The sequence below is a fragment of the Lagopus leucura genome, unplaced genomic scaffold (assembly GCF_019238085.1).
Source record: "Lagopus leucura isolate 7727_CA_CO unplaced genomic scaffold, USGS_WTPT01 Super-Scaffold_73, whole genome shotgun sequence".
Lineage (NCBI taxonomy): Eukaryota > Metazoa > Chordata > Aves > Galliformes > Phasianidae > Lagopus > Lagopus leucura.
In genome coordinates, this window is record NW_024962252.1 from 93,518,057 (window position 1) to 93,543,152 (window position 25,096).

General features: G+C 41.1%; 1 protein-coding gene across 7 annotated transcripts in view; it reads right to left on the reverse strand.

The window, feature by feature from the left end:
* The window catches only part of LCLAT1 (lysocardiolipin acyltransferase 1), a 102,491-nt gene that overhangs the window by 63,429 nt on the left and 13,966 nt on the right, over window positions 1-25,096 (reverse strand). For 3 of the 7 annotated variants that reach the window (XM_042893458.1, XM_042893466.1, XM_042893449.1), the window contains 2 exons: window positions 1,303-1,471; window positions 19-217 (listed from right to left, as the gene is read on the reverse strand). In XM_042893458.1, the coding sequence (XP_042749392.1) occupies window positions 19-217; window positions 1,303-1,467 (364 nt within the window). In that variant the 5' untranslated portion in view covers window positions 1,468-1,471. Of the gene's footprint in view, window positions 1-18; window positions 218-1,302; window positions 1,472-19,283; window positions 19,305-25,096 lie in introns of those variants that run through there. The other 4 variants (XM_042893488.1, XM_042893495.1, XM_042893482.1 and 1 more) reach the window with 2 other exon arrangements.

Sequence of the window (25,096 nt, forward strand, 5' to 3'; positions counted from 1 at the left end):
AAACATTTAGAGACCTACCAAATCCTGGAATGCTTTTGAGACTGGATTTGAGACAGATTTTTTCAAGTCTGAGGTAGCTGTATCGCAGCAGGCAGTTCCACAGGAACATCCAGTCCATTCGTGTGCGATGGTTCATGATAATGACACTCCTTTCTCCAGGAACAAATCCATCACCAGTGACAACCACCTTGGCACCAAACACCATCTCCAGCAAAGCCTACAAATAATACATCTAATTTTATGACTTTACTCACCGAAGAAAAACAACAGTCTATCATCAATGCAAATTAATCTCAGTGACATCACTTCATTTGTTCACGCTCACTATCACTGGTAAACAAATTTGTTTCCTAATAAAAAAACAGCTTTTCAACAAGGATCAAGCTTGTGACACTATCAGTACTCAGCAATATTTCATCACAGCAAGAAATTACAGTCCCTATGTTCTCTTCACTGATAATTATTGCTTACCTCCTAATTTCATTGCAGTTAGTAAAGGAGAAAAGGGTACAATATTAGAAGATGAACCTTGCAACCCTTCAAAACAAACAGAACAGAAAAAAAAAAAAACACAATCTGATATGTAACAAACCTTCATTTATGTCACAAGATATGCATTTCTGAGCACCAATACAGTATCTTATTCCAGAAAAACAAATCTTAAAAGGAGAGGAACAAAGTCCCTTGATTTCTGGAGAAGAGATGAAGGGAGAGACCTTATGCACATCACCTTTCTACAGGAAGAGTTCAAAGAAGAGACCCCCAGCTACAAAGCTAATGCAATGTGAGGACAACTTTATCTCCAAAGGAATTCCTTCTTTTCGACCTGAGACCATTTGTCTAATATAACTAGATGAACTAAATTCTATGAGGATTAAGTAAGAGAATAGCGAAGGTCAGCAGCGCATACCATACAGTAATTTCTGTAATTAGATAGCTGGAGCACAGTTGGAAGCAGAAGTTTATAAGAAGAGTCATTTAGGAATCTCTGCAATTTAAAAGAACCTTTTGCTTGTTAGTGTTTCACCCACCCTTCTCAGATCAGCATTTGACAATGGATAAAGATAACATGAAAAGGCCTTTTCAAGAGTACAAACAACACACAGCAGTGATTTATCTATACATTAAGCTGTAGAAGAGAGGGACTGTAAACAGGAATACAGCCAACATTCACTGAGCGGAAGTATTACCCTTCATAGATGGTTAAGAAAGTTACGGTCTGTTTAAAAAACAAATTATTGAAAAAAGCATTAGTAAGCAAAATGAACAGTTACTCAGAACTTGGTTCACACTGTAACTTACCACTGGAAGTGTGAGCCACGTGGCCACAATGCGGTCGGTGATCCAGCGATACCAGGCCGGGGAGATAAACATCAAAGGTAGAAAAGGACCAAGCATGAAAATACTTCCAAAAAAACTTCCCAAAAACAGTGCAACTACGAAGTATATTCCTTTCCATGACACCATGGCTCTGAAAAAGTAAGTTGGCAATATGTTAGAGAGGCAAAGTAATTATAGAACTCTTCAGACCTGTAGGTTCAGTCTGAGGTAGCATTCCTCCTTCTTTTCATAGCTAACAACACAAAATGACAGTAAAAGCAAAAAGCAAACAAAGTGTTCTACCTCACAAGTAGCTTTTGGAGAACAACTACATAAACACAGTAATCTGTAAGACACACTAACACAGGGGTCAAAAAGTACCAGCTACAACATAATTTCCACCACTTACTGCAATATGCAGTTCCATTCTGAAATCTTAAGAAGGCTATTTTTAACATGGGAAGGCACAGAAGACGACTTACTGTGAAACAGTTTAGCTTGGAAGGGTCCTTAAAGCCCACCCAGCCCTACTCCTGCCCAGGGCAGGGCTACCCCCAACCAGGGCCCAACCAGCCTGGTCTTGGGCACCTCCAGTAATGAGGCACCCCCAGCTTTCTGGGCAACCACCACCCTCTTAATAATTTCCACCTCGTATCCAATCTAAATCTTCCCTTTTAGCTTAAAGCCATTCTCCCTTCTCCTATCACTATCAGACCATGTAAAAAGTCCTCTTGCTCCTAAGTTTCCCTCAAGTACTGGAAGGCTGCAATGAGGGCTCCCCAGAGCCTTCTGCAGGCAGAACAAGCCAGCTCCCTTTGCCTTTCTTCACAAGAGAGGCACTGCAGCTCTTTGATCGTCTTCAGAGCCCCTGTTCCAACTGTTTCTAGTCCTTCCTGTACTGGGGACCCCAGAGCTGAACACAGTGCAGCAGGTAGGGCCTCAAGAGAATGGAGCAGAGGAGGACAATCACCTCCCTCACTCTGCTGGCCACGCTTCTTCCGATGCAGCCCAGGATACAGTTGGCTTTCTGAGCTGCAAGCACACACTGCCAGCCCATGTGCCATTTTTCATCAATAAACATCTCCAACTCCCATCTCCTCAGAGATGTTCTCAACTCATTCTCCATCCAGCCTATATCTGTGCTTGGGATTGCCCTGAGCTAGATGCAGCACTTTGCACTTGGCCTAGCTGAACTTCGTGAAGTTTATATGGGCCCACCTCTCCATCCTGGCCAGGTTCCTTCTCTCCATTGTGTTGTCTACACCACAAAGCTTGGTGCTGTCAGCAAACCTGCTGTGGATGCAGCCAGTCCCACTGTTTGCATCGCCAAAGATGTTGTATGATATAGGTCCCAATACCAACCAATGAGGTATTTGACATTAGTAAAGTACAAACATTAGCAATTTCTAAAGATAAGGAACTTTGCTTTTTTACTTCTCCATCTTGTTTCTTCTTTCTAGGCCCACAATTACAGAAGTTTGCCTTACTGTCTAACCAGGGTCAATGTCTGACCTTCAGAAACTATTTGAACTTACAACTGATCAGTCATTCTGAGCAAGATCTTCCTTTTCAATACAACAGAGCAGGCAAGCAGCATCTGCAGTCCCCCAGCTCACTCTTAGTGCATTTCTGACTCTTTGAAGTCTGCTGTACTTCCACCGTCCTTCTCAGTTATTTTCCAAAAAGCCAATAGCTTTTGCTTGAGAAAGTCACTGAGACTTGAAGTAATTCAGTGCCTATGCTAGCTTCTAGACTGCCTTATTATACATGCACAACGCATAGAGCTTCTGAATGCATTATGGCAGAACACGCAGCGATCCTCCAAGCAACTGTAATAGCTGTGAGCTTTCATAATTTAGCAACTACTACCAGTTATGACAAAGCAGATGTGGAAATATCAGTTCTTTAAATTAGGGCCTAAATATAGACTGTTTTCAACTATTTACGGCTCAGCCAATTGTTTATAAAATGAAAGGTTAAGTAGAAGTCACTTTCCAGTCACTTCACTGAATTCTTGTTTCGACAGGCTGTTTTAGAAATTGTAAGAGCTCAGATGGACAGGACTTCAAAAGAAGAAAAACAGGAAGCTGGTGTTCTTAATTGGAAGTCAGCAATGGAAAAGTAATCCATTAAGACTTGTGTACTCTAAGATTTAATCCATTAAGATTTGTGTACATTCATGATTTATCTCAAGCTTGTTTTGTGCCACGTCCATAGCAATATTGTTTCCACAGCAAAGTATTCCAAAGTCAAAAATCGCATCCCGATTGTCGCTAGCACAGAAACCTGCTTCTTCTACTTGACACTGATAACTCACAAAAAAGTAACAGCATTTGGGGATAATTTTATGTTTAAACAGCTTCATCATGTGCATTTTTGAAGGCAGGCTGAGAGCAGAGACCATACAGATTTGTCAGCGTATGAAGGAAACAAAGTTGTACCAAACTTGATTTCTGCAGCATGGCAAGAAGAGTAACACTAAACGTTAACTGCTGATAGCTGTTTCAGAAAGATTTTGAAAAGAGTAGAATTTGAAGTTGTTTAAAAAACGACACATTGTTTACATTCTGGAGTGCAAAGCCCTCTTTTTGTTGCAAGAAGCAAGGCATGAAGAACCAGCCGGTCACATCTGCACACACTAATAGGATCTATTTTAACATATCAAAGGGTCCTTGAAGAGCACTGCGCCAACTGCTCTACAGGCTTTCTTGTATATGGTACAGCAGTGAAGGAAGGAAGGCTGAAACAAACACAGCTGAGGGCAAAAGAAACCCAGAGAACAAAAGAAATAGCAGCAGGCAAAGGAAAGCACTAATTGTAGCAGGTCTAGAAACACTCTTCCTAAAATACCCAGATTTGAGTCCTGCAAAAGGGCATAGCATTAAAATTCAATATCACTGATCTGATCAGGCTCACGAACTTTTTGAGGAACAAACACAGCAAAACAACTGAAAACGGCTTTCCAACCCACTAGCAGCACAAGCACAGCACTTGGTCAGCTTCAGCCAGCTGCAGCGGTTCTCTTGGAGGCTGCTCAGAGCCACGGCTCAGCACAGCAGGCACGCACACATCTGTCTGGCACCCCGGCCCCAGGACACAGCTGACAGCACCCAGATACCCAGTTTTCCTAAGAGAAGGCACTGCTCTGCCATCCTCCCAAAGTCTTTTCGAAAGCAATCTAGGTCACTTGCTTGCAGACTGAGCTTTTCAGTTTACATTATTCCTTCCCTCAAATTATAGCACGGAGCCAAATATTTAAGAAAAATCCTTTCTGTATTTTATATAGAAGACTGTCTTGTAAACATAATTTCTTTTTTTTTTCAAGATTGAAGTATGTGAGCTATGGTAAAGACTTGGGGAAGTTCTGAAGTTTCCCTTCTTTCACCTGCACTCCAGCAGCGTTTTGTTCATTGTAACAGCATATAAATATATACTGCATCCCACTGGGATGAACACTGCCATGCTTATTCCTAAACACAGAAGATCATAGAAACCACAGAATCATTTCAGTTAGAAGGAACCTTTAAATATCATCTAGTGCAACTCCCCCTGAAATGAACAGGGGACACCCACAGCTAGAAGAAAGATACCATGTGTTTTTGTCATTCATCTCTTGCAGGTACATTTTGAAAGTGTGATACATACTGCATCTTGTTCATTACGTATGTAAATAAAACATATTACCTTCATACTTGCACACATGCATTCATGTAGAATAATGGATAGAGCTTGCCATTGACTAACTTCCAGCACAATGAAGTACATACCATGAAAGCACACATGAGAAACAGAAAAACAGCTCCTAATGAATTCAAGCAGAACTGCAAAGAAAGAACCCTGTGCTAAGGTGAAGAACAGCAGAGCGTAACCATCCAGCTGGCCTCCTGCACGCAGCAGTCAGCAAGACCATTTTAGTAACCGGGTGGCATTGTTAACACTCCCAATTCATTTGCTCTTGTTTGTGGGTGCACACGATGGAATTACAGCCTGGACAACAGGTTACGTGATTAAAAACGCTCCTTCAGAATGACCTCCCTCAACCTGCTGGTCACGATTCTCTTCATGTGACCAAGAACACGGTTGGGCCGGGCTGTGAGTGCACACTGCTGGCTCACACCGAGTCTTTCATCAACCAGCACCCTCAAATCCTTCCCCTGAGGGCTTCCCTCATGCCATTCTCCATTCAGTCTATATTAGTGCTTGGGACTGCCCCGACCCAGGAGTATGATAACTCTCCTCCTATCTCACACCTAGATTGGAACCAGAGTGTTCTTGTACACACACATCACCTACCCTAAGTCTAGCATATGCATTTAATGAAAAATGCAAAAGTACACACCAAGAGTTTCAAAACATGATTGCAAAAGCAACCACACTGGAAAGGTACCTCACGAGAACTTGTACAAATGGCCTGATGCAAAAGTGAAAATCTGAAAACAAAGAAAACCCAGAGCTGATTCATTCGAGAGATGAGATACCCAAGAAATCAATCAAACAATTACATGGAAAGTCTGAGCAACAGAAACCAAGCATTTTCGAAGTACAAAAGTACTTCCTTATTGCTGCTGACAGCTCTCTCTTCCTATAGCAGTAGTTAGCCCTGGATTTGGAATACATAAAGACTTCTGTCCATTTTAGAGCCACTCTCTGTTGGAGCTCTATCAGAGCTGCGGGAAGATGGTCAAAACTATTTTGAGACTCAGGCTCAAAGCTGCAAACAGAAAGACAGCATCCACGTTCTGGGTTTAGAGCTCTTCATCTGTTTTGTGGCAGAACTCCAAGTTATCGAGATACTCTTCGTGTTCTTGTCGCCATAGCAGAAGGAAAACACGCTCTGTCTCCAGGTAACAGGAAACAGTAATTCTTAAAATACAGTTTTTGTTTTACATTTTAGTTAATTCTAAAAATTCTTGGCTACGGTGGGATAAATTATTTCCCAAAGCAGCTGCATTTCTGTCAAGCTCATCTTTATTAAAATATTTTCTTGAAGTTATTCCACAATTCCATGCAGTTTTTGCATAGTAACATAAAGTAGAGGCATCTTCCTGTGATCGTATTCTGGTTCAGTTCATTTATCATCTTTATGATTTTATTTAAGATATAGCTGGAAAGACAAACCATGGCTTGTTATGATGTTTTCAAAAGGCCTTAAGTAGGATCTGTGAATTTGCTGTAGAGATCAGGCTTTTAAGTTTTTCTTCCCAACTCTTTCTATGCCTTAGAAGTGTGCAAAAGATGCACACAAGTATATCTGGCTAGAAACAAGAAGGTTCCTCTGAAGTTAAAGCTTGAAGTCTCACAATAGTAGACTCAACACATGCTTCACATTTCCTGAACAGTGTCAGGACAATTTGAGTTTCTTGTACAGTTTAGCTGTCTTCCAAATCCAATTAAAAAACAAACAAATGAACAAGATTTAGCCTACACTACTGAACTGGAATCATAGAGTCATTAAGGCTGGAAAAAACCACTAAGACCACCAAGTCCAACCCCATCCCACCCCCATCACACCCTGACATTGTCCCTCAGTGCCACGTCTCCATGGTTATTGAACACCTCCAAGGGCAGTGACTTCACCTCCTCACCAGGCAGCCTGTACCACCGCCTCACTGCTCCTTCTGAGAAGTTTTTCCTAATATCCAACCCGAATCTTCCCTGGCACAACTTAAGGCCATTCCCTCTTATCCTATCACTGCTACTGGGAGAAGAGGCTGACCCCCACCTCACTGCAATCCCCTTAAACGATATTACAAAATACTACCTGACAGAGCCAGCTTCCTGATAACGAGAGCAATTTTCAAGTGTTTAGCATTATGCGGTCAACAAATCAGGGTTTATTACAGCACCAAAATAAATGGCAAATAAAACAATGCTGCGTGGTTTCTAGTCGGTATGGTCCCCTTCAATAGCCACAGGCAATAAAATTGCTTGTTCAGTAGTCTTTATGAGCTGAATGAGGAATACCAGGCACTCAGTTTAATTTTTTTTTTCAGTCAATTACCAGTGGAAAACGTAAACACGACTTTCAATTAAAATTGAGCAGAACCTCATACAGTCTTTCTCCAATGCACTCACAAAGAAAAATGCTCCCAAGTCAGAAGATAGGCTTTTAAAACCTTTCACCTAAGTAAAGTGAATTGGTCGTCTTAATGATGCAATTTGTTCATATCCTTAGACCAGTGAACACATAAACAGAACTGCCTGGAAAGGGGAGCATGCAGACAGAAAACCCTTCCCAGCTTGCAAGGCAAACAACACAGGGGTCCCAGCAGCCCCTGCCCAGGTGGGCCAAGTGACAGACCACCGGGTAGGCAGAGAAACTGGAATGGAAATGACACGTCCTAGCAGAATGCCTCCTGCCCAACAGATTGCCTTTTCTATTACAGCGTTTTACAGCTTTTCTCGTAACAGTTCAATGGAAATTTTCACCAATTCTTGCACTCAGAGCAAGAAATGAGTTTCGATATAATGCTATTTTAAAAAGAAAGTTGCTTACAGTTATCTGTTGTAGACTGACTCAGTCTTATTTTTCAGATCCACAACTCACCCCGTCTCCGATCACATAACTTCTCACTTGTCCCTCTGTTAAAAGAGCTTCAGAAACAACAGAAGTTTGAAGAGGCTGAATTATATTATGTATATTTATAATAATAAATATTATAGACATCCCCTCTAATTAGTAGCACATAAGATACATGCAAGAAGCCCCATCAGTTTCCACACATCCATTTATGAACTACATTTTATTCCTCATGCCTCTCGTGTCTTCAGTGTTATAAGGAACATACGCATATGGCACAGATCAACACCATATGTGAGGAAATGGGCACTTGACTGTTAAAACTATTTCCCTTTTACTCAGTTCCTGCCTTTAAAAAACCTTCAGGAGATTTAATATATGCACCATAAAATGATATAGAAGAGGACAATAAAAGATAATTACGATCACAAACCACATCCCTGACTCTCTCCAACAATAACATGCACAAATAAAAAGCACAATAATTAATCAGTAATTTCCATAAGTACTATTGATAAAATATGACTGCTGGTGTGCATCTTACCATTTATTATCTCTTTTATTTGCCCAGACTTAATCTGACTATTACACTTCAATAAAAGATGTAATGGAGTATTTGATTTGCTCTTCCAAGTAATCGTGCCTTTCCAAATGCAAAAAACCTGGCCAAGATTCTCTGCAGCACAGCCCTTAGATGCTGCAAGCAGATAATTCACTCAAGGTACAGACATCAAATTGGGCTGATGATTTTTCACTGTAGTTCACTGTAGCACTATTTCCACTGTTGCTCTAGACAACCACGAAGCCAGCAAAGCTTGAACAAGAACACCAACAAAGGTACTTATAAACACTTTGTAAGAGGGTATCAAGTGACAGCTATGGCTATTTTCAGGAAAGAAAAAAAAAATTATGGAAAAGAAATAACTTTAAATCTTTACTATATTCAGAAAATCAAGTATAATTGACATGTTGGGCTGCTGCAGGAATAACCAAGCTGGCCAATTTTGATAGAGAAGAAATCCACGTGAAAATGTGGAAAAAAGTGCTCCTCTTTGAAACTGGAGATGTTACAGTCAAAGTGTTAAATTAAATGATCTTCCCTGTGTAACAGCATCTCAACACTCCAGTTCACAGCTATTCTTAGTGAGAGGCATTCTTAATTTCAGAAGTAGCTGTTCAGCAGTAAAACCACCAACTGGGGAACAGAAATCAAGTTCTGCAAGCAATAGAAAGGAGAGCCTAAGACAAAACTGGCAGCGCATTCCATGGGGGATCCGAAACTGCCACTGGAATTAACCAACATCACCCCCTGAGAACAGTAAAAGCACTTCAGGGTTATTCATATCTGCTGCAACAGAGCCTCAACACACACTCATAAGAATTTGCATTTCCAAGGCTCTAAAACCTTTGCTGTGCCGACCATTTCCAACTGTTAGCTCAGTCTGATTACAGAAGACTAAGGCACCACTTCCTTCTCTCTAAGGATACATCCTTAACTCAAACAGAACTTTCTCATTGGGTTAAGAACACTGAAGAGAAACGGGAGACAAATATGTGAACAAAATCCAAAGAGCCTCTTTCACAAGCTGTATAAACTACCAGCCATCACCAGGTCAGTAACTGCGTGACAAAAAACCCACACCAATTCACACTGTTCTGAACAGATCGGTTCTGGAAACAAAGGGGGAATGCAAGGTATCCAGCTTGGAGAAGGTTCCAGTGAGAGCTTTTGTAGTCATCCTCCGTAAAATCTTTCTGCTTTAGAACAGAACGTATTAACTCAAATAATTCGTGCTTTTCCAGTTACTGTGTATGCTACAAATACAAGTTGCAAAAAGTGAACTTGACTCTGATGTATACTTAGCATTATTTATGCTATGAGAGCCGCCACCTATAAAACAACTTCAACTGCCAAACTCCTTCATTTCCTGGCAGCATGTTACAGGCTATAAAACTTCAGCAGGGCCAGCCCCAGCCATCCCAATGGCAAACACCAAGGCCTCACCCAGACTCAGCAGTGAAGTCAGCTCCACTGAAGACTTACCTTCATTTCCCTATGCTTTAAGGCATCCTGACTAAACAGTACAATCACAGAAGATGGTTTGCATTGGAAAGGACCTTAAAGCCCACCCAGCCCCAACCCCAACCATGGGCAGGGCTGCCCCCACCAGCTCAGGCTGCCCAGGGCCCATCCAACCTGGCCTTGGGCACCTCCAGGGATGGGGCACCACAGCTCTGGGCAGCAGTGCCAGGGCCTCACTGCCCTCTGAGTGAAGGATTTCTTCCTAACATCTAACCTAAGTTTCCCCTCTTAATTTTAAAGCCATTCTTCCTTGTCCTACCACTATATTCCCTATTGCTCTCCTCCTGCTTATAAACACCTTTTAAATACTTTAAGGACGTTTAGCCCTTATGCAAGAGATGAAGAACTGTGCCTACAGACGGATTTATGCCTTCCTCTCTCTTTTTTTTTTTTTTTGAATAATAAATTGCTATTATCAATCACATAGAACTCTGCCAAATCTTTCAGTCTGTGCTACTGCCTCAGGCTTTTTTTTTTTTAATTAAATATATTTCCAAGACAAATATCAACAAAAAACACGTTCATAATCAATGTTAAACATGTCCTAGCCACATAAATGGAAAATTCCGAGCAACACAGAACTTAAAATTTAGCAGTGCCACATTTGTATCAAGAATACGTAGCACGTGGAAGCATACTTAAGCATCAGCAAATATTACATGTTTCTAATAACTTTAAAATCCACGAAAATTGTAATTTTCTGTTCAGTTTGCTTGCAGGCTGGCTGCTTTTCAAGGTAAGCACAACAGAAAAAACCGATCAGTTACCTGGCAGGCTTGAAAGCAAAAAGAGGAAAAATGCAGTGGTTCTGCAGAAAAAAAATACCATTTAATCCCCACCAGAATCACTACAAACTGCTCATTTACATTTGAGCGATTTCTGGACATGAAATCCTGTACTCCATCTGCTATGTTTTGGTGAAGATGAAATATCCAAAAAACGCATAGCCAAAATACATAGGATGCCAAACTACTGCCCCACTAGTAGTTAATGCTGTTTCTGATTCGGGACTCGAGAGCAAGAGGCAAAGTTCTGCAGTGCTTTCCAGAGCTCTTTGGAGAGCACAGAGAGCAGGGTTTGAAAGGGCCCTCTGGAGATCATCTAGTTCAACCCTTCAGCTAGCACAGATGCTAGTTTGCTCAGGAAGATGCACAGCTGAGTTAGATGAGCTCTACTTAAGCTCACAAAGCTCCATGTCTCAGCAGGGATTTCTAGCCCATGTTGATACTCTTGCTCCTGGTTCCAGGGCTACTGAATCTGATTCTATAAAATACACACTTTTTTTTTCTTCAAACTTTAAGTGTTGGCAAAGTAAAAAAGTGTTCTACCAAGATATAATAAAGCAACTGATGTTTCCTGTTAAAGCTGAATGGATTTGGTCCCTCAAAAGCACAGGAAGATAAGAGCTAACGTTTGGTCCTTATTTCTAAAAAGTAGTTTGCATTTTGATGCAAAGGACAGGATGTTTTGCATGAACACTTAACAAGGTCATTCTGTCCCATAACAAATTACCAGTACAGGATGCTGATCACAGAATTCACTGCTGAAGCAACTGGGGAAGTTAACTGCCAGTGCTTATGCAATATTTTACTAAGCATCCAGAAGGCAAATGGAAAAAAAAAAAACAACATATAAGACTAAGATTTTTAGCCTTATGTAAAATAATAGCCAGAATGAAAAAGAACCTCCACTTCTAATAACATTTGCCAGAACCGAAGAGAGACCATAAAAAAAAAATTAAAAGGGTTTTCATAGGTATTGCATTTCCCATTACAAAGACCAGGTCAAAATTACAGTGAGTTTCAAGCCAGCTGCAAATTGACTTGGCAGTTGCAAATTCATTAGATATACATGGCACGGCTGACACATAGGTGCTAAGCAATCCAAGACTAAAGTATCCATGAAATAATCACAGAACAGCGAGTGACCTAGTCAGGGTAATAACCCATAACAGCTACTTGGGGACTACTACATTTTATACTTGAGGAAGGCTCCAAATTAACAAGAGGTAATAAGAAAAATAAGGAGAGGAAAGAAGGAAAGCCTCACAAGAGCTGCAGATGAAGAGCCTCCCAACACACACACACTGGGTGCTGCTACAGAACAGCTTCCAGCCTTTGTCGCAGCACTGATGTAGCCATGAAAGTGCCTTAAAAGCTTCAAAGTAATTGGGAAAGGAACAAAATGAAAGGACAACTTTTAAAAGGCAGCCACTGCTGAAGCAAAAACTGTTTGCATGGTAAAGAAAAGTATGCTGCTTGTAACTTGGTCTGGAAATGCAAAATATCAGTTTCGCGTGGGAGACATGCAACAAGGCATACATAGTACAGGGAAGGTTATGAGTCCATCTTTGTATTAGATACATCATATCCAGAGAACGAAGATACCATCCAGATTTGACAGTGCAGATCATGCTACCAGAAATATTTAAGCTATGGACATTCTCCTAACAGCCTCTGTAGCTGTGGAACATGGCTAATATCAGCTGTACCTAGAGTAGAGCACTTACATTTAACGACCTAGCAATTCATTATTTTCTTTAGAAGAGTTTCTCTTCCAAGAAAATCTAGAATTCTTAGTTATTTCCAAGCAGGAACGCAATCTGACACAATTTTGCTTCAATTTTGAGCAAGAGCCCTGACCTTTCATTAGAATGTTTACACAAAGAACACGGAATTCCTGGAAAGGATCTGCTCTTTTCAATTAGCACAGTAATACCTCTGAAACAGAACACAGAAGAGCTTATCTTGAAGCTACAAAATAAGCTCATTAATAAGGATATGCATGGAAAAACATGCACATTTTTTGAGTTGTGTGTGCAGAATTCCCAAATGCAGTCATGGATCCCTTTAAGAGCTTGAGATGCCTCCAATAAGCATATAGAGGTGACACTTTTGTTTAGGAAATTAGAATTTCTGGACTTGTCAAAAACAGACACTAGTGACATTCCATTTCCCTCTCTTCCTCGTCACTTTGATGCTTCTCCCTGCATAAAATGAAAGTGAACACACTGCTAAAACACTTTCTACTCCCAAACAACCAAAGCAGGGTACATCTTTATATACTGAGACATTTTCCTTTTACACATAATGGCCCGCAGAGAGACGATATAGAAATCAGTCCATACTGCAAGGGCTGCTATGTTAAGAAAAAGACATCACAAGCACAGCCGCAAAGCAGAATACAAAAGCAAGAAAATTAAAAATAACAGAAGTGACTGTGAAATATTCTTATGTCCCAGAGCTAAGTGACATTTCTCAGATGAGCGTGGAACAGACAGCTACGTTACCCTCTGCTGAGATCTACAGCCTTGACATCATTTCTGTTGCCAAGAATGACCCCTCAAGTAAACAGCCTGGTAAACAGAAGCAAGCATAGCAATGGCAAGTGATGCAATACAAAAACTTGGTAACACACACTACTACTTGGAGTTTGTTAAAACTATTTGTTTATGTCAGCAAAATAAACACTAACAAAAGTTATTTCAAGCAACTCAAGTTGCCAGACTTTCATTAAACAAGGGCTGGTAAAATCGTTTCAACTAAAATGCAACAAATTAACTAAGTGGAATCTGGGTCTTCTCTTCTGGTATCTTTCCCAGGCGCATAAAAAAACCAGAAAGACACACAGGATGCTGCTGATCAAATTCAGCAACAAGCAAGGCAAGGATCCTGCCCTTCCACGCTGTCTTCTCTGCTCAGAAGTTTTAGCCTGAGCAACAACTGAAGCACTAATGCCTCCATAGAGGTTACACAGCAGTTCTTAAATTGAAAACTCCCAGTTCTGGCTTTTAACCATTCTGGAGGTTTCTGTTGAGTGCTTCCACGCTTAACACTGATTTTTTTCTTGGATGTATTTTGATCTTAATTTACCCAAGAGAGCTGTCATTCCATGGGGCAGTTCTTTATATGTTTATGGCCTTAAGAGTGCTACACCGAAATGCAGAATTAGACTTTTATTTAAAGAATAACAATTTATTTTTCATAGCTGAAATACAAGCTAAACGCAAATTATACTATGATATCTCTAGAAGAACTATGTGGAAAAACTCCAGGCTGTTACAGCATCAGCTATATGCTCTGAACAGAACCACAGGATGGCTTGAGTTGGAAGAGACCCTAAAGCCCACCCAGCCCCAACCCCAACCATGGGCAGGGCTGCCCCCACCAGCTCAGGCTGCCCAGGGCCCATCCAACCTGGCCTTGGGCACCTCCAGGGATGGGGCACCACAGCTCTGGGCAGCAGTGCAGGGCCTCACCAACCTGAGTGAAGATTTTCTTCCTAACATCTAACCTAAATCTCCCCTCTTTTAATTTTAAAGCCATTCCCCCTTGTCCTATCCCTACATTTCCTTACCAGGAGTCATCCCCAGTCTTCCTGTATTAAGCTCACTTCAGCTTTTCAGCCACCACCACTCCCAAGTCCTTCTCCACAGGCATGTTCTCAACTCACTCATCACCCAGCCAATATTCATTTCTAAGACCGCCCTAATTCCAGTGCAGCACCCTGAAGTCAGCCTTGTTGAAACCTCAGGCCCACGTTTCAAGTCTATCCACGTCCCCTGGATGGCATCCCCACTGTATAGTGTCATCCACCAAGTTGCTGAATGCATACTCAACCCCTCATTCTGTGTCACTACCAAAGATGTTAAATAGTGCTGGTTCCAAAACTAACCCGAGGGATACCACTCGTCACTGGAATTAACACTGACCACAACTCTTTATGATCATTCAGCTAATTCTTTACCCACTAAATGGCACATCCTTGAAATCCACATATCTCCATCTTTAAGACAAGGATGTCATGTGGGATGAAATAAATGATTGATGTTATGATGGTAAGAAAATCACTTTTAGTTTTATGTAAATCTGCCTAATATCCAAAGCTTCCTTCTCACACCCAAATCATTTTCGCTTGCTCCTGCTGCTGTCACAGAGAGGACAGAAGGCACCAAAACAATGCAACAGTGGGAACGATGGAACACGTTCTGTTACAGTGATAGCTCATAGCTACTTGAAAGTACTGCCTTACAGCTAAGCAAGACAAAACAGCATGCTTTCTAACACAATTAGAAGCCAGTTACAATAGAGGCCAAGCAAAATTATACAAGTGAGTTTTTCATCACTCATCACTGAAGGAGGGGGCAAAGTTGGTTCTAAGAAATTTTCAATGGTGCATTAAGGATAACATCTGAGAACAACCTCAGGAACATGGATTCCTGAGTTCTGAACAAGCACCGAGTTCTCAACAACAGTTAAGATTTATTATATTGATTTTTTTTTTTCTCCAGCAGAAAATACAAGGTATAACAATGTGTTTCCCTACCAGTTTTACTCAACCACTGCTGTACAAAAAACGCTTCCACAACAACTTTTAAAAGATCTTTTAGAATCAAACAAATGTATTAGTGAAGTAATCACAAAACTGTAGCGGTTGAAAGGGACCTCTGGAGATCATGAAATCCAACCCCCAACAGCAGTTCCCTACAGCAAGGACACAGGAAAGCATCCAGATGGGTTCTGAGTATCTGTGAAAGGGAACACACAACCGCAGTGGGCAACCAGATCCAGTGTTCCATCACCCTCATAGTGAAGTTATTCCAGCTGGTGCCCCCTGTCCTGTCACTGGGCACCTCTGGAAAGAGCCTGCCCTGTCCTCCTGACACTCAGCCTGCAGGTACTTACAAGCATCCAGGAGTTTCCCTCTCAGGCTTCTCTTACCTATGCTCCTCCAGTGCTAATAGCAGGAATCAATCACTGGATTTTGTGATGTCAAGAATTCCAGAGCACTTAAATATCATTGCTAATTTTGATATATTGATGAGAACATCAGAACATTTAGCTCCTTTTCATTCTTTTTGGTTCAAAAACAATAACAGAAACCACCACTTTGCCTCATAGAATCATCAGCAATTTTCCTGGTGGGATGCAGTAAGAAGTTCACACACAAAGCACTCTCATCAAGGAGACGATGATTACATGACTTGTTAAATACGCATGTTCTCACCTTAAAGATATTTCGCTGGAACAGTGAGAGCACAAGAGGAAGAAGCCACGGACTCTTGGCAGCACACACAAGCTGCCATTACTGTGATGAAACATCACACCACAAGCAGATCCCAGCTCAAGGCATTCTTATGGAAAGGAGCACGTTTCCTCCAATTTTTATCTTAAAAAGTCAAAGAAGTAATTTTAAGAATCATCCTCTAAATCACCTCTTTGCACATACATTACAATTACATTGCCATGGTTCTGGACTAGCAGTTCAGTTGCTTTTTTTTTTTTTCCCTCCTCATTCTCCTGTCTCAAGTCTCTCCACTCATTAGACTGCTCCTATAATCTAGCCTGAGAAAAGAAATCTCCACTTTCCCTTCCTGTGAAGCACCAAATACATATACAGCTTATTTTCACGGTAGCCTGACCTACAGGGGTTTAATATTAAGAACTTCTGAGCAAAACAGGTGAGCACCATAGGGAAATCTAAACATACACTTAGCCTCAGGAACTCTCCTTATACTTCATGAGACACAACATCCTTCCACATTTCTTCTGAGAAAAGGGAAGAAAAGAAAGGTGTACAGGATGCCCTGGAAGAGCTCCCACTAATGAATAAAGCTTTTCCTACAAAATACATCACTGCTGCTGTCCCATACAGATTGCTGTCTTAAAAGGCTGCAAAATACAAAACTTAGCTCTGACAAGTTGGTTTTGAGATCAGATCAATACCAAAATTGTATTAGAACTGCAGACACACATACGAATAATGACAATGAAAACTGCTGTTTCTTTTTACATACAAGAAGCGCCTACACATATGATGAATAATAAAAGGCATCAGCAATTTAAAAACCTGTTTAAAAATGAAGTGCTTTTGCAAACTATCCCCCTCCAAGGATGGGGCACTCAAGGCCAGGCTGAATATGGCTCTGGGCAGCCTTAATAACAGACTGTTCAGTACTGCCAGTCATTACAGCACTAACACTGTCCAGTAAGACTTTGAGTTCAGTAATTTTCTTTTGTCAAACTTATTCACTAGATTATTCCTCCCCGCCCCCCAAATTCAGAAACAGTATCATCTGTCTCCAGGCAAATTACTTGTAACTCAAAAGAATAAACAGCAACCTAACTGGGAACTTTTCTAGTTTATCTGGGGACTTTCCAAGCGCATATCTAACTTACAAGAACTTGGCCCTCCAACAACTACTTATCATTATGCCTACGTTCAGAGACAAGAGTACAAAAACAGGATTGTAACAATCAAACATGGTAACAAGTTCTTGCTCAGGGTTCCTACCTGGCTAACAAACGGTGAAATATCTCATATCCAGAATATCTGAACTCCAAAACAAGCTGAGCATTTACACTTCATATATGGAGACGCACAACATGCTTACACAGAAGATGAGCTGCACATCTGCCTAATCCTGCATGGAAAATTCCCTCCATCTCTGAAAGGGGAACCAAATGAGCACTGCCACAGCTGAGGAAACGGCCACTTCCTCCAACTACTATTGAAAAGTTACCTATGACATAATAGCTGTAGGTTAACAAAGAGAAGATTGCTCCAGTTACAGTCCATGTTGCTGTTGGTTTAATTTAGGGTTTGTTTTTTGATTTTTTTTTTTTTTTTTTTTTTTTGAGTTTCAGTGTTTAGTTTGTTCTCAAGATAATTTGCTTTTGAAATATCCCAAACATGGCTCAGATGCAGTAGCTGATCCAACTAAACTAAGCAGCCAGCATAATTTCTTGACAAAATAAGCCCAGTTTTCATGGAGACTGAAGAAGTCCAACCATGAAACTCTCAATATTATAGGCCTGCGTTGCTTACGAGTAAAACAGGTACGTTTCTAATGAAAGAGTAAGCAACATTCCTGATTCCAGGCCTTTCAGTCAGTCACTTACAACTTTAGAGAAAGCAAGCAGCAAGATACAGAAAAACTAGTATGTGTTCATACAAATCAAAGACGCTAGGAGTCCGCATCTGAACTGAATTCATCTGTGCGTGGAATTTTACTTCTAGCATTTAAGTTTTGTTTTCTGACAAATGAATCATTTAGAAATTAAATCATTTCATTCTTTTCATTAGGGAGACCACAGGGTTTTTCAAAATACTAGAGGGTTTTGTAAATAATACAGCATATCTGAACTGTGGAGGAGGTGAGAGAAGTATCAGGCTTGCACGGCAATCACCTTCTATCAAACTTTCACATCTATCACACTGGGGCGTATTCATTTCTCTTTCTCCCATAAGAAGAAATTAGTCATGCAGTGGTCAAGGCAGAAGACAGCTACCCTCACCTTTGTAAAAGACATCAGCTGGCACTTCAGGGAATGAATTCTAGAGGCTGCATCCCAACAGAAACGTAAATCAGCACAAACCAAAAACTTGAGTTAGAAGTTAGTCTTGAGTTAGAAACACTCACTGCCTTCGGTCAATGCCAGGCCTTTGCAACCATCAAAAACACCTGCTAAAATAAAGCCTCCTACTTCCCCCCAGCTATTCCCTCACACAATACACCTCTGATTAATAACAGTTTTCTTCTGAAGTAAATTCCTTACTTCCGATCTTTGTCCACAGGATAAGAAGGGTTATAAAAAAAAGTGGCAATCAGTCCCTATGGAGAATAGATTACAAGGCCTGATTACTTAGACAACACAGAATAACACCAAATATCCACCTCTGCAAAATCCATGGAATACTGGGCAGGAAAAAAAGCTACCTACTTGTCTAAAATCAGCCCAAACTATGGACTTAAAAGGGATCATGAAGGATATGAGTCATGGGGAAGATTTCAGGGAAATTTCACATGAAAAGGAAACCCACAAGCAATTTCGTAGAATTTTCCATGCTCACTGCCCTCCCCCCACACCCTGCTTTTTTTTTTTCCCCTCCTCCTTCCCAGAGGGTTGACGGCAGAGGATAGGCCTTGAAATGCTTTTATTTTTCCTGCTGCTGAAGAGAGAGTGAAATAGAAAATAGACCATGCTACGCTCTGATGTCCTGGTGTTGGTTGCATCTTTTCATTCAAGGAATTAAAAAAAAAAGTAACGAAACACCCATAATGTTTCACAAACTAGCTGTGACAAGCATTCAAGAGCCATGATTCAGATTACCAAAATTCTAAACACATTAGATAACCATTCTACTTCCAGTTTTCAGACGCGCTGCTGAGAAATGAATGTCCAGCTTGCACATGTATCTTTTCTCATCCTACATAAGCAGGCAGGTGAAAAATTCCCAAACACATTCGTCTTGCAGCTGTGTTTCCAATCAGCTGTAAAGCAAACATGTCAAAGTCCCCATAAGGTCATTTGGAATTGATGTCAGTTCACTCCCTGAAACTTTGAGTCAGCCTCCTACCTTTGCTCCTGTTTTAGAGTGTCTTAGCTTCAGCTGGGACAGAACTGTCATCTTCAGATCATATGATGCTATGGCTTGGTTCTAGGAGAAAAGCAATCTGATAATACACCAATATTTAGAGTTGCCTGCTAAGCAGAGTTGTACAGAGCCAAGGCCATTGCACTACTCAGGACCCAAGGAGCTGGGAGGGAAGAGAAGTAGCACAGCCCTTAGAACGGCCATAGGGATAGTAGGGATATTCTATACTGTATGACATCGAGCAGAAGGTGTTTTGAAGGGGATGGGAGTTCATCTGGCTCTCTTCCACTACTTGGGGGCTAGCTGGGCATTGGTCAGGAGGCAGTGAGCAATTCCTCGTGTATCACATGCCATATATACATATGTACATACTTGGCATAATTATCATCCTTTTCTTTTTCTCTTAGCAAACAGTTTCATCTCAACCCATGAGTTCTACTTTTAGCTTTTCTTCCCCAGTTCTTTCTCCCATCCCACTGGGACTGGAGTAGGGGGGGGGGGGGGGTGGTAGGGGCAAGAAGTGAGCTAATGACTGTGTGGTGCTGAGCCACTTGCTGGGTAAAACACAGAAACCAAAAATTTGAGGGGAAAAAAAAAAAAAAAAAAAGCCCTATACATGAACAGAGGTCCAACAGGCTTTATTCAAGCAAATTAGCTTCTTTCTGCCTTTCTGCTGTCAGTATCTTATGTCATCACTTAATTAGAGAAAGAGAAAAGCAAAGTGCTTTACTGTTCTAGGTCAGCATAGCTTTCTTTTTTTTTTTTTCTTTTTTCTTTTTTTCTTTTTACAGAAAGCACAGCACATTGGAACTTCTCAGCACACAGGTCACAGTGCTCTGCTTGATACCATTTCCTGCTTATACACTTCCAGCCTCCACAGCTTCTAAACATCCAGTTAGATTTGGTCTGGATTCTGAATAGGGTTGCATTTCTGAATAAAGTTTAACACAGTTTGCAGGGTAATTTGTCTGAATGTGTTCAGAACAAGAAAAATTGAGTTCTCATGCAAAACATCTGTTTCCAGTAGGCTCACAAAAGGATTCTGCTACTAAAATGATATCATGTTTGTCTCTAAAACAAGCATGTTTCCCAAAAGCCTTCCACTGAGACCTTCCATGGACCTGAACCAGATTTTTAGCTTTTGCTCTCTTCAAAAAGCAAAAAAAGCAGAAACTGTATAAGAAAGCTAAATAGAAGCAGCAGCACAGGAATTGAAAAGAGCTTTTTTGACAATGATCCTCAGATTCCAGACTGTCTCAGTTTGGGTGGCTGCTCCTCCTGGTTTGGGAATTCCAGTCTGAAAATCAGTGAGCTCCTCAAAAAAATATCTCAAAGAGGTTGCAAGTCTCACCATGACTTACACTGAGTGAAATGGTTTCACAGAATCAATTACTTACTCTTTGAATGTGACACGGTGTATCTCATACACAGAGAGAGTGGTGAGGTGCTGGAACAGCTGCCCAGAGAGGTTGTGGATGCCCCATCCTTGGAGGAGGTCAAAGCCACGCTGGATGGGGCCCTGGGCAGCCTGGTCTAGTATTAAATGGGGAGGTTGGTGGCCCTGCATGTGGCAGGGGGTTGGAGAATCATGAACCTTGAGGTCCCTTCCAACCCTGGCCATTCTATGATCTGTGATCAGAATTAAATGGGAGACAGGGAAAACAATGAGGTACTCTGAATGCCTGCTTTGCCTCAGTCTTTATGAGAAAGGCCTTCAGGATGTGCAGGTCTGAGAGAGCAAACTGAAAGGCTGCAGCATGGAAGATCCACACCTGATGGAAAAAGATCAGCTTAGGGAATATTTATGCAAGCTGGGCATTTGTAAGCCCATGTGGGCTCTGATAGGATGTACCCACAAGTGCTGAGGGAGTTGGCAGATGCAATAGCAAGGCAACCTACAATCTCTGACCAAACATGGTGACTGGGAGAATTTCCCAAAGATGAGAGAAAAGCAAAGGCCACTCCTATTTTTGAGACTGGGTAAGGAGGTCCTAGGGAACTACAGACAGGTCGGTCTCTCCTCAAACTCTGGGAAGGTGAAGGGGCAGCTAATCCTGGACACTATTTCCAGGCACAAGCTGATGGAGAAGAAAATCATCAGGAGCAGGAAGTCACACTTCACCTATCATGTAAGCTTCTATAATAAAAATGACCAGCTTGATGGATCTGGAAAACAGCTCTGAAGGAACTCTGAGTTTCAAGAGTTTCCAAACTGAAAATAAGCCAGCTGTGCCCTTGCCACAAAGAATTCTAACAGTATCCTAGTACACATTAAGCAAAATTATTGACAGCAGGTGAAGAGAGATGGTCCTTCTCTGTTCAACAGCAGTACTGCTGCACCTGGAGTACTGCTGCACAGACATACTGGAAAGGGTTCAGTGAACAGCCATGGAAGTGATGACAGGACTGGAGCAACTTCCCAGTGAGGAAAGACTGAGAAAGTTGAAACCCTGCAGCCTAGAGAAGAGATGGCTTGGGAGAATCTCATCAGTATCTATGAGTACCTTAAGGAAAGGTGCAGAGGGTACGGAACAAGGCTCTTCTCAGTAGTTCCCAAACAAGACAAGAAGCAATGACTTGCTGATACAGAATGCCTTTGGGGAAAAGAAAAAGTTTCCTCTCTCTAAACTCTCGTAATAGTGAATTCATTGTAACTCCAAGAATGTAAAAAAAGAATGACCTGTAGAAAACAGCAACATGTTCAATTCAAGACAGTGAAACTGCAGTCAGTCACCAACATTCCCAGAGTCAGCTGTCTTTGTGACTGCCATTAGTGGTTGCCACACACACACAACCCAAACAGCTATTTTGCAGTTGCAGAAAATATCCGGATTGTTGCTCTAAAAATCTGCTTCCTGTCCCTCTGGACATTGTTCGGCCTTGGTTTCTGATCCTGCTCCTCAGCAGTGGCCCTTGGCACTCCAGTCCTATCACCTCCTCCTGCCTGCATGCCTTCTGCTCTCAGCCCTGTCTCTGGCCTGCTACTCAACACCACCCCCTACATCTCACTCCACACCACATCCAGTTCACTCCAGCTTCTTTTGATCACATCACTGAAGCCAGAGGAGAAACAAGCAGGTGTAGATCACAGGCTCTCTAGACAGAGGCTCCTTGTACATCACTGTTTTCCAGCTCTTCACCACAGTATTTCATCCCAATCTGTTCTAAATTACAGGGTCTATTCATCCATGCCCCATTTAAGGTTCATCTCAATCAATTAGAAGAAAAGCACCAAGCAGCTAACTGATGTTCCAGCTGCAAGAGTAATGGATGGTATCAAAGAGCAAGTATATGCCTTAATATTTCCTGCAACCTTAATAGAGAGATCAAGTCTCCTTCATTGTTCTTGTTCCCTGGCATTTTTGTCGCTGCACCTACTGTGAATTAAATCAGATCTGAAAAAGAGTCTGGTTTGTTTTATAGGTTCTTTGGGAAGCTTTGTTGTTATCCTGGGACAAGGAAGTAGAGCAACATTTACACAAAACCTGGCAAGAAGTGGCAACACCCTCTTTTCATTTGTTATTTTGGCCCCCACTGCTGATATTTGTGGATTTTTATTCTGGAAAAAGGATAAAGATGAGGAATTGTCTGAGGGAGTGTTTGCTGGGCTTCCTGCCTTCAGTAAATTGGAAGACTGCCCAGGCTAAAGAAAGGACGGATTCTGTAAATCCTGATCTAATCTGTGTTTAACAGAATAACATTTATAGAGAACGAGTATTTACAGTGTCTTGACCTAAGATACCTTGTATCTTGTATATGATGCTGGGAAAAAAAAAAAATTACCAGTGGAAGAAGCATAAAAACTGCCCAACTGAGGAACTGTAATAACAGTAGCCCACCCAGTGGTATGCCTGCCCATGTCTTGAACCTTCAGAAGAAGGGGCAGGAAGAAAGCCTCCAGTATGCAGTTATGGCACTTTTATTCTTAGTCTGTTGACATTAATCTGTAACCATAAAATACATGTTCTTATATCCTTCCCAACATTACTCATTCATTAACAGATGGATCTTGTTTTCCATAAGAACAAAGGGATTATGCCTGCTTAAGCAACATACTTCGAAGCCTTTTTCACTGTTGCTGAGCATCCAAATCTACAAACATGAGTGACTGACAGCAAGCAGATAACTTGCCCATTCAGGGCAACAAAGGTACAAATCCCACCCAGCTTCACTCAGCTACCACTAACAAACAGGTAGGAAGAAGTGAGGGGAGACCCGTGTTGTTAGCTGTGAACAGCACCTCAGATTACGTAAAACAACTTAAAGGCTTCAGGGAACAAACTATTAAAGAAGAGGAAAGTAGGAAGGAAAAAATTAGATCTTCTAGGATTGGATAGTTATAATAGAGCAATGGGTGCCTCTCCAAGCCAGGAAGATCTTGCTGAACTTGCCAGCAACAAAACATGCCAACTAAGACTTAATCATCCATGAACTGCTGGAAGAAGCTTCCAACCAAAACACAGAAATAGTAAATGCAACTATCAGTCATTATTTTATACAAGAACAACGTACATACCATGATTCACTTGCACCAAGTCTGACTAAATATATCACTACCTTTAAACAGAAAATGCATGCAATGATTTAAAACTAGAAATAGAAATATGTGGATGTGATGTACCGACTGTGTGATTTTCTCCTATTTTACCTTTCATGTAATCATAGAACGGCCTGGGTTGAAAAGGACCATAATGATCACTTGTTTCAACCCCCTGCCATGGTTGGGTTGCCAACCCCTAGAACAGGCTGCCCAGAGAAAGCGTTTCTGTAGGTGCTTACCAATTTCGCTGCTCCATTCTTTTTCACTCACACTTGCTTTATTTTTCTGTTGTTTACTAAAGTAAGAAGACTACAGACAAATGTGTTTCTAGAACTTTATACAAAATAGGATTGCATCACTACCGCAATAAGCATGCTGATATGAAACGTAGGTGCCACTGTAGCTGAAGAAAAGCAAATGGCAAAGAAGATGACAACGAAACGTGCGGAAGAAAATACCTAAATAAGCCCTTCATAATGAAAGAAACTAGAACTAAAAGTCTTCTAAAAATGTCAGCTAGTGGAACTCAATAAAGGTCAGGACACTTTGAAAAGGAGAGGAGAGAAGATTTTCTGTATTTACATTCCTTTGTTCCATAATTCAGTACAATGTATTCCAGGTTACTTTAATCTAAATGTGACCTTTATTGCCAACATTCTCTGTCATTATCCAAGACCCAATTTTTGCCTGAGGAAGCAAACTTGTTGATGTGTAAGTTGCCTAAACCTGCATCTTGCAGCACGCTTACTCATGTCAGCCTTCAAACTCAATACTTGGATGCCAGAAGTTAACCAACATAATTGATTTCCACTATTCTTGCATAAATCAATATAAACAACAGCTGGGAAATGACTTCACATATTTTACAAAGCCTGTAGCGTTACTGATCCCACCACTAACAAATGGAAACAGGTGAGGAAAGTGCTTTTGTGCCAAAAGAAATCTCATTTAACCACAGAAGCGTGCCAATATAGTTAACTAAAGTATACAGGCACGTTTTGAAGTCACTGAATTTACAGGCACAACAAAATTGTGACAATAAGTGAGCAGCTGAAAAAGGGGAGCATTTGTCATTACAAAGAGGCACGAAGATTTCCTTCAACTAATAGAAAGTCACGCTTTCACAGTTTTTAGAACTGTCACTCCCAAAACGAAAGCAAAATCAGGAACAATAAATTGTTTCTGATACCACACATGCTCCTGAAACTTATTTTTTTCTGTTGGTGGGGGTTTAACAACCACATTTTCCTGTGTT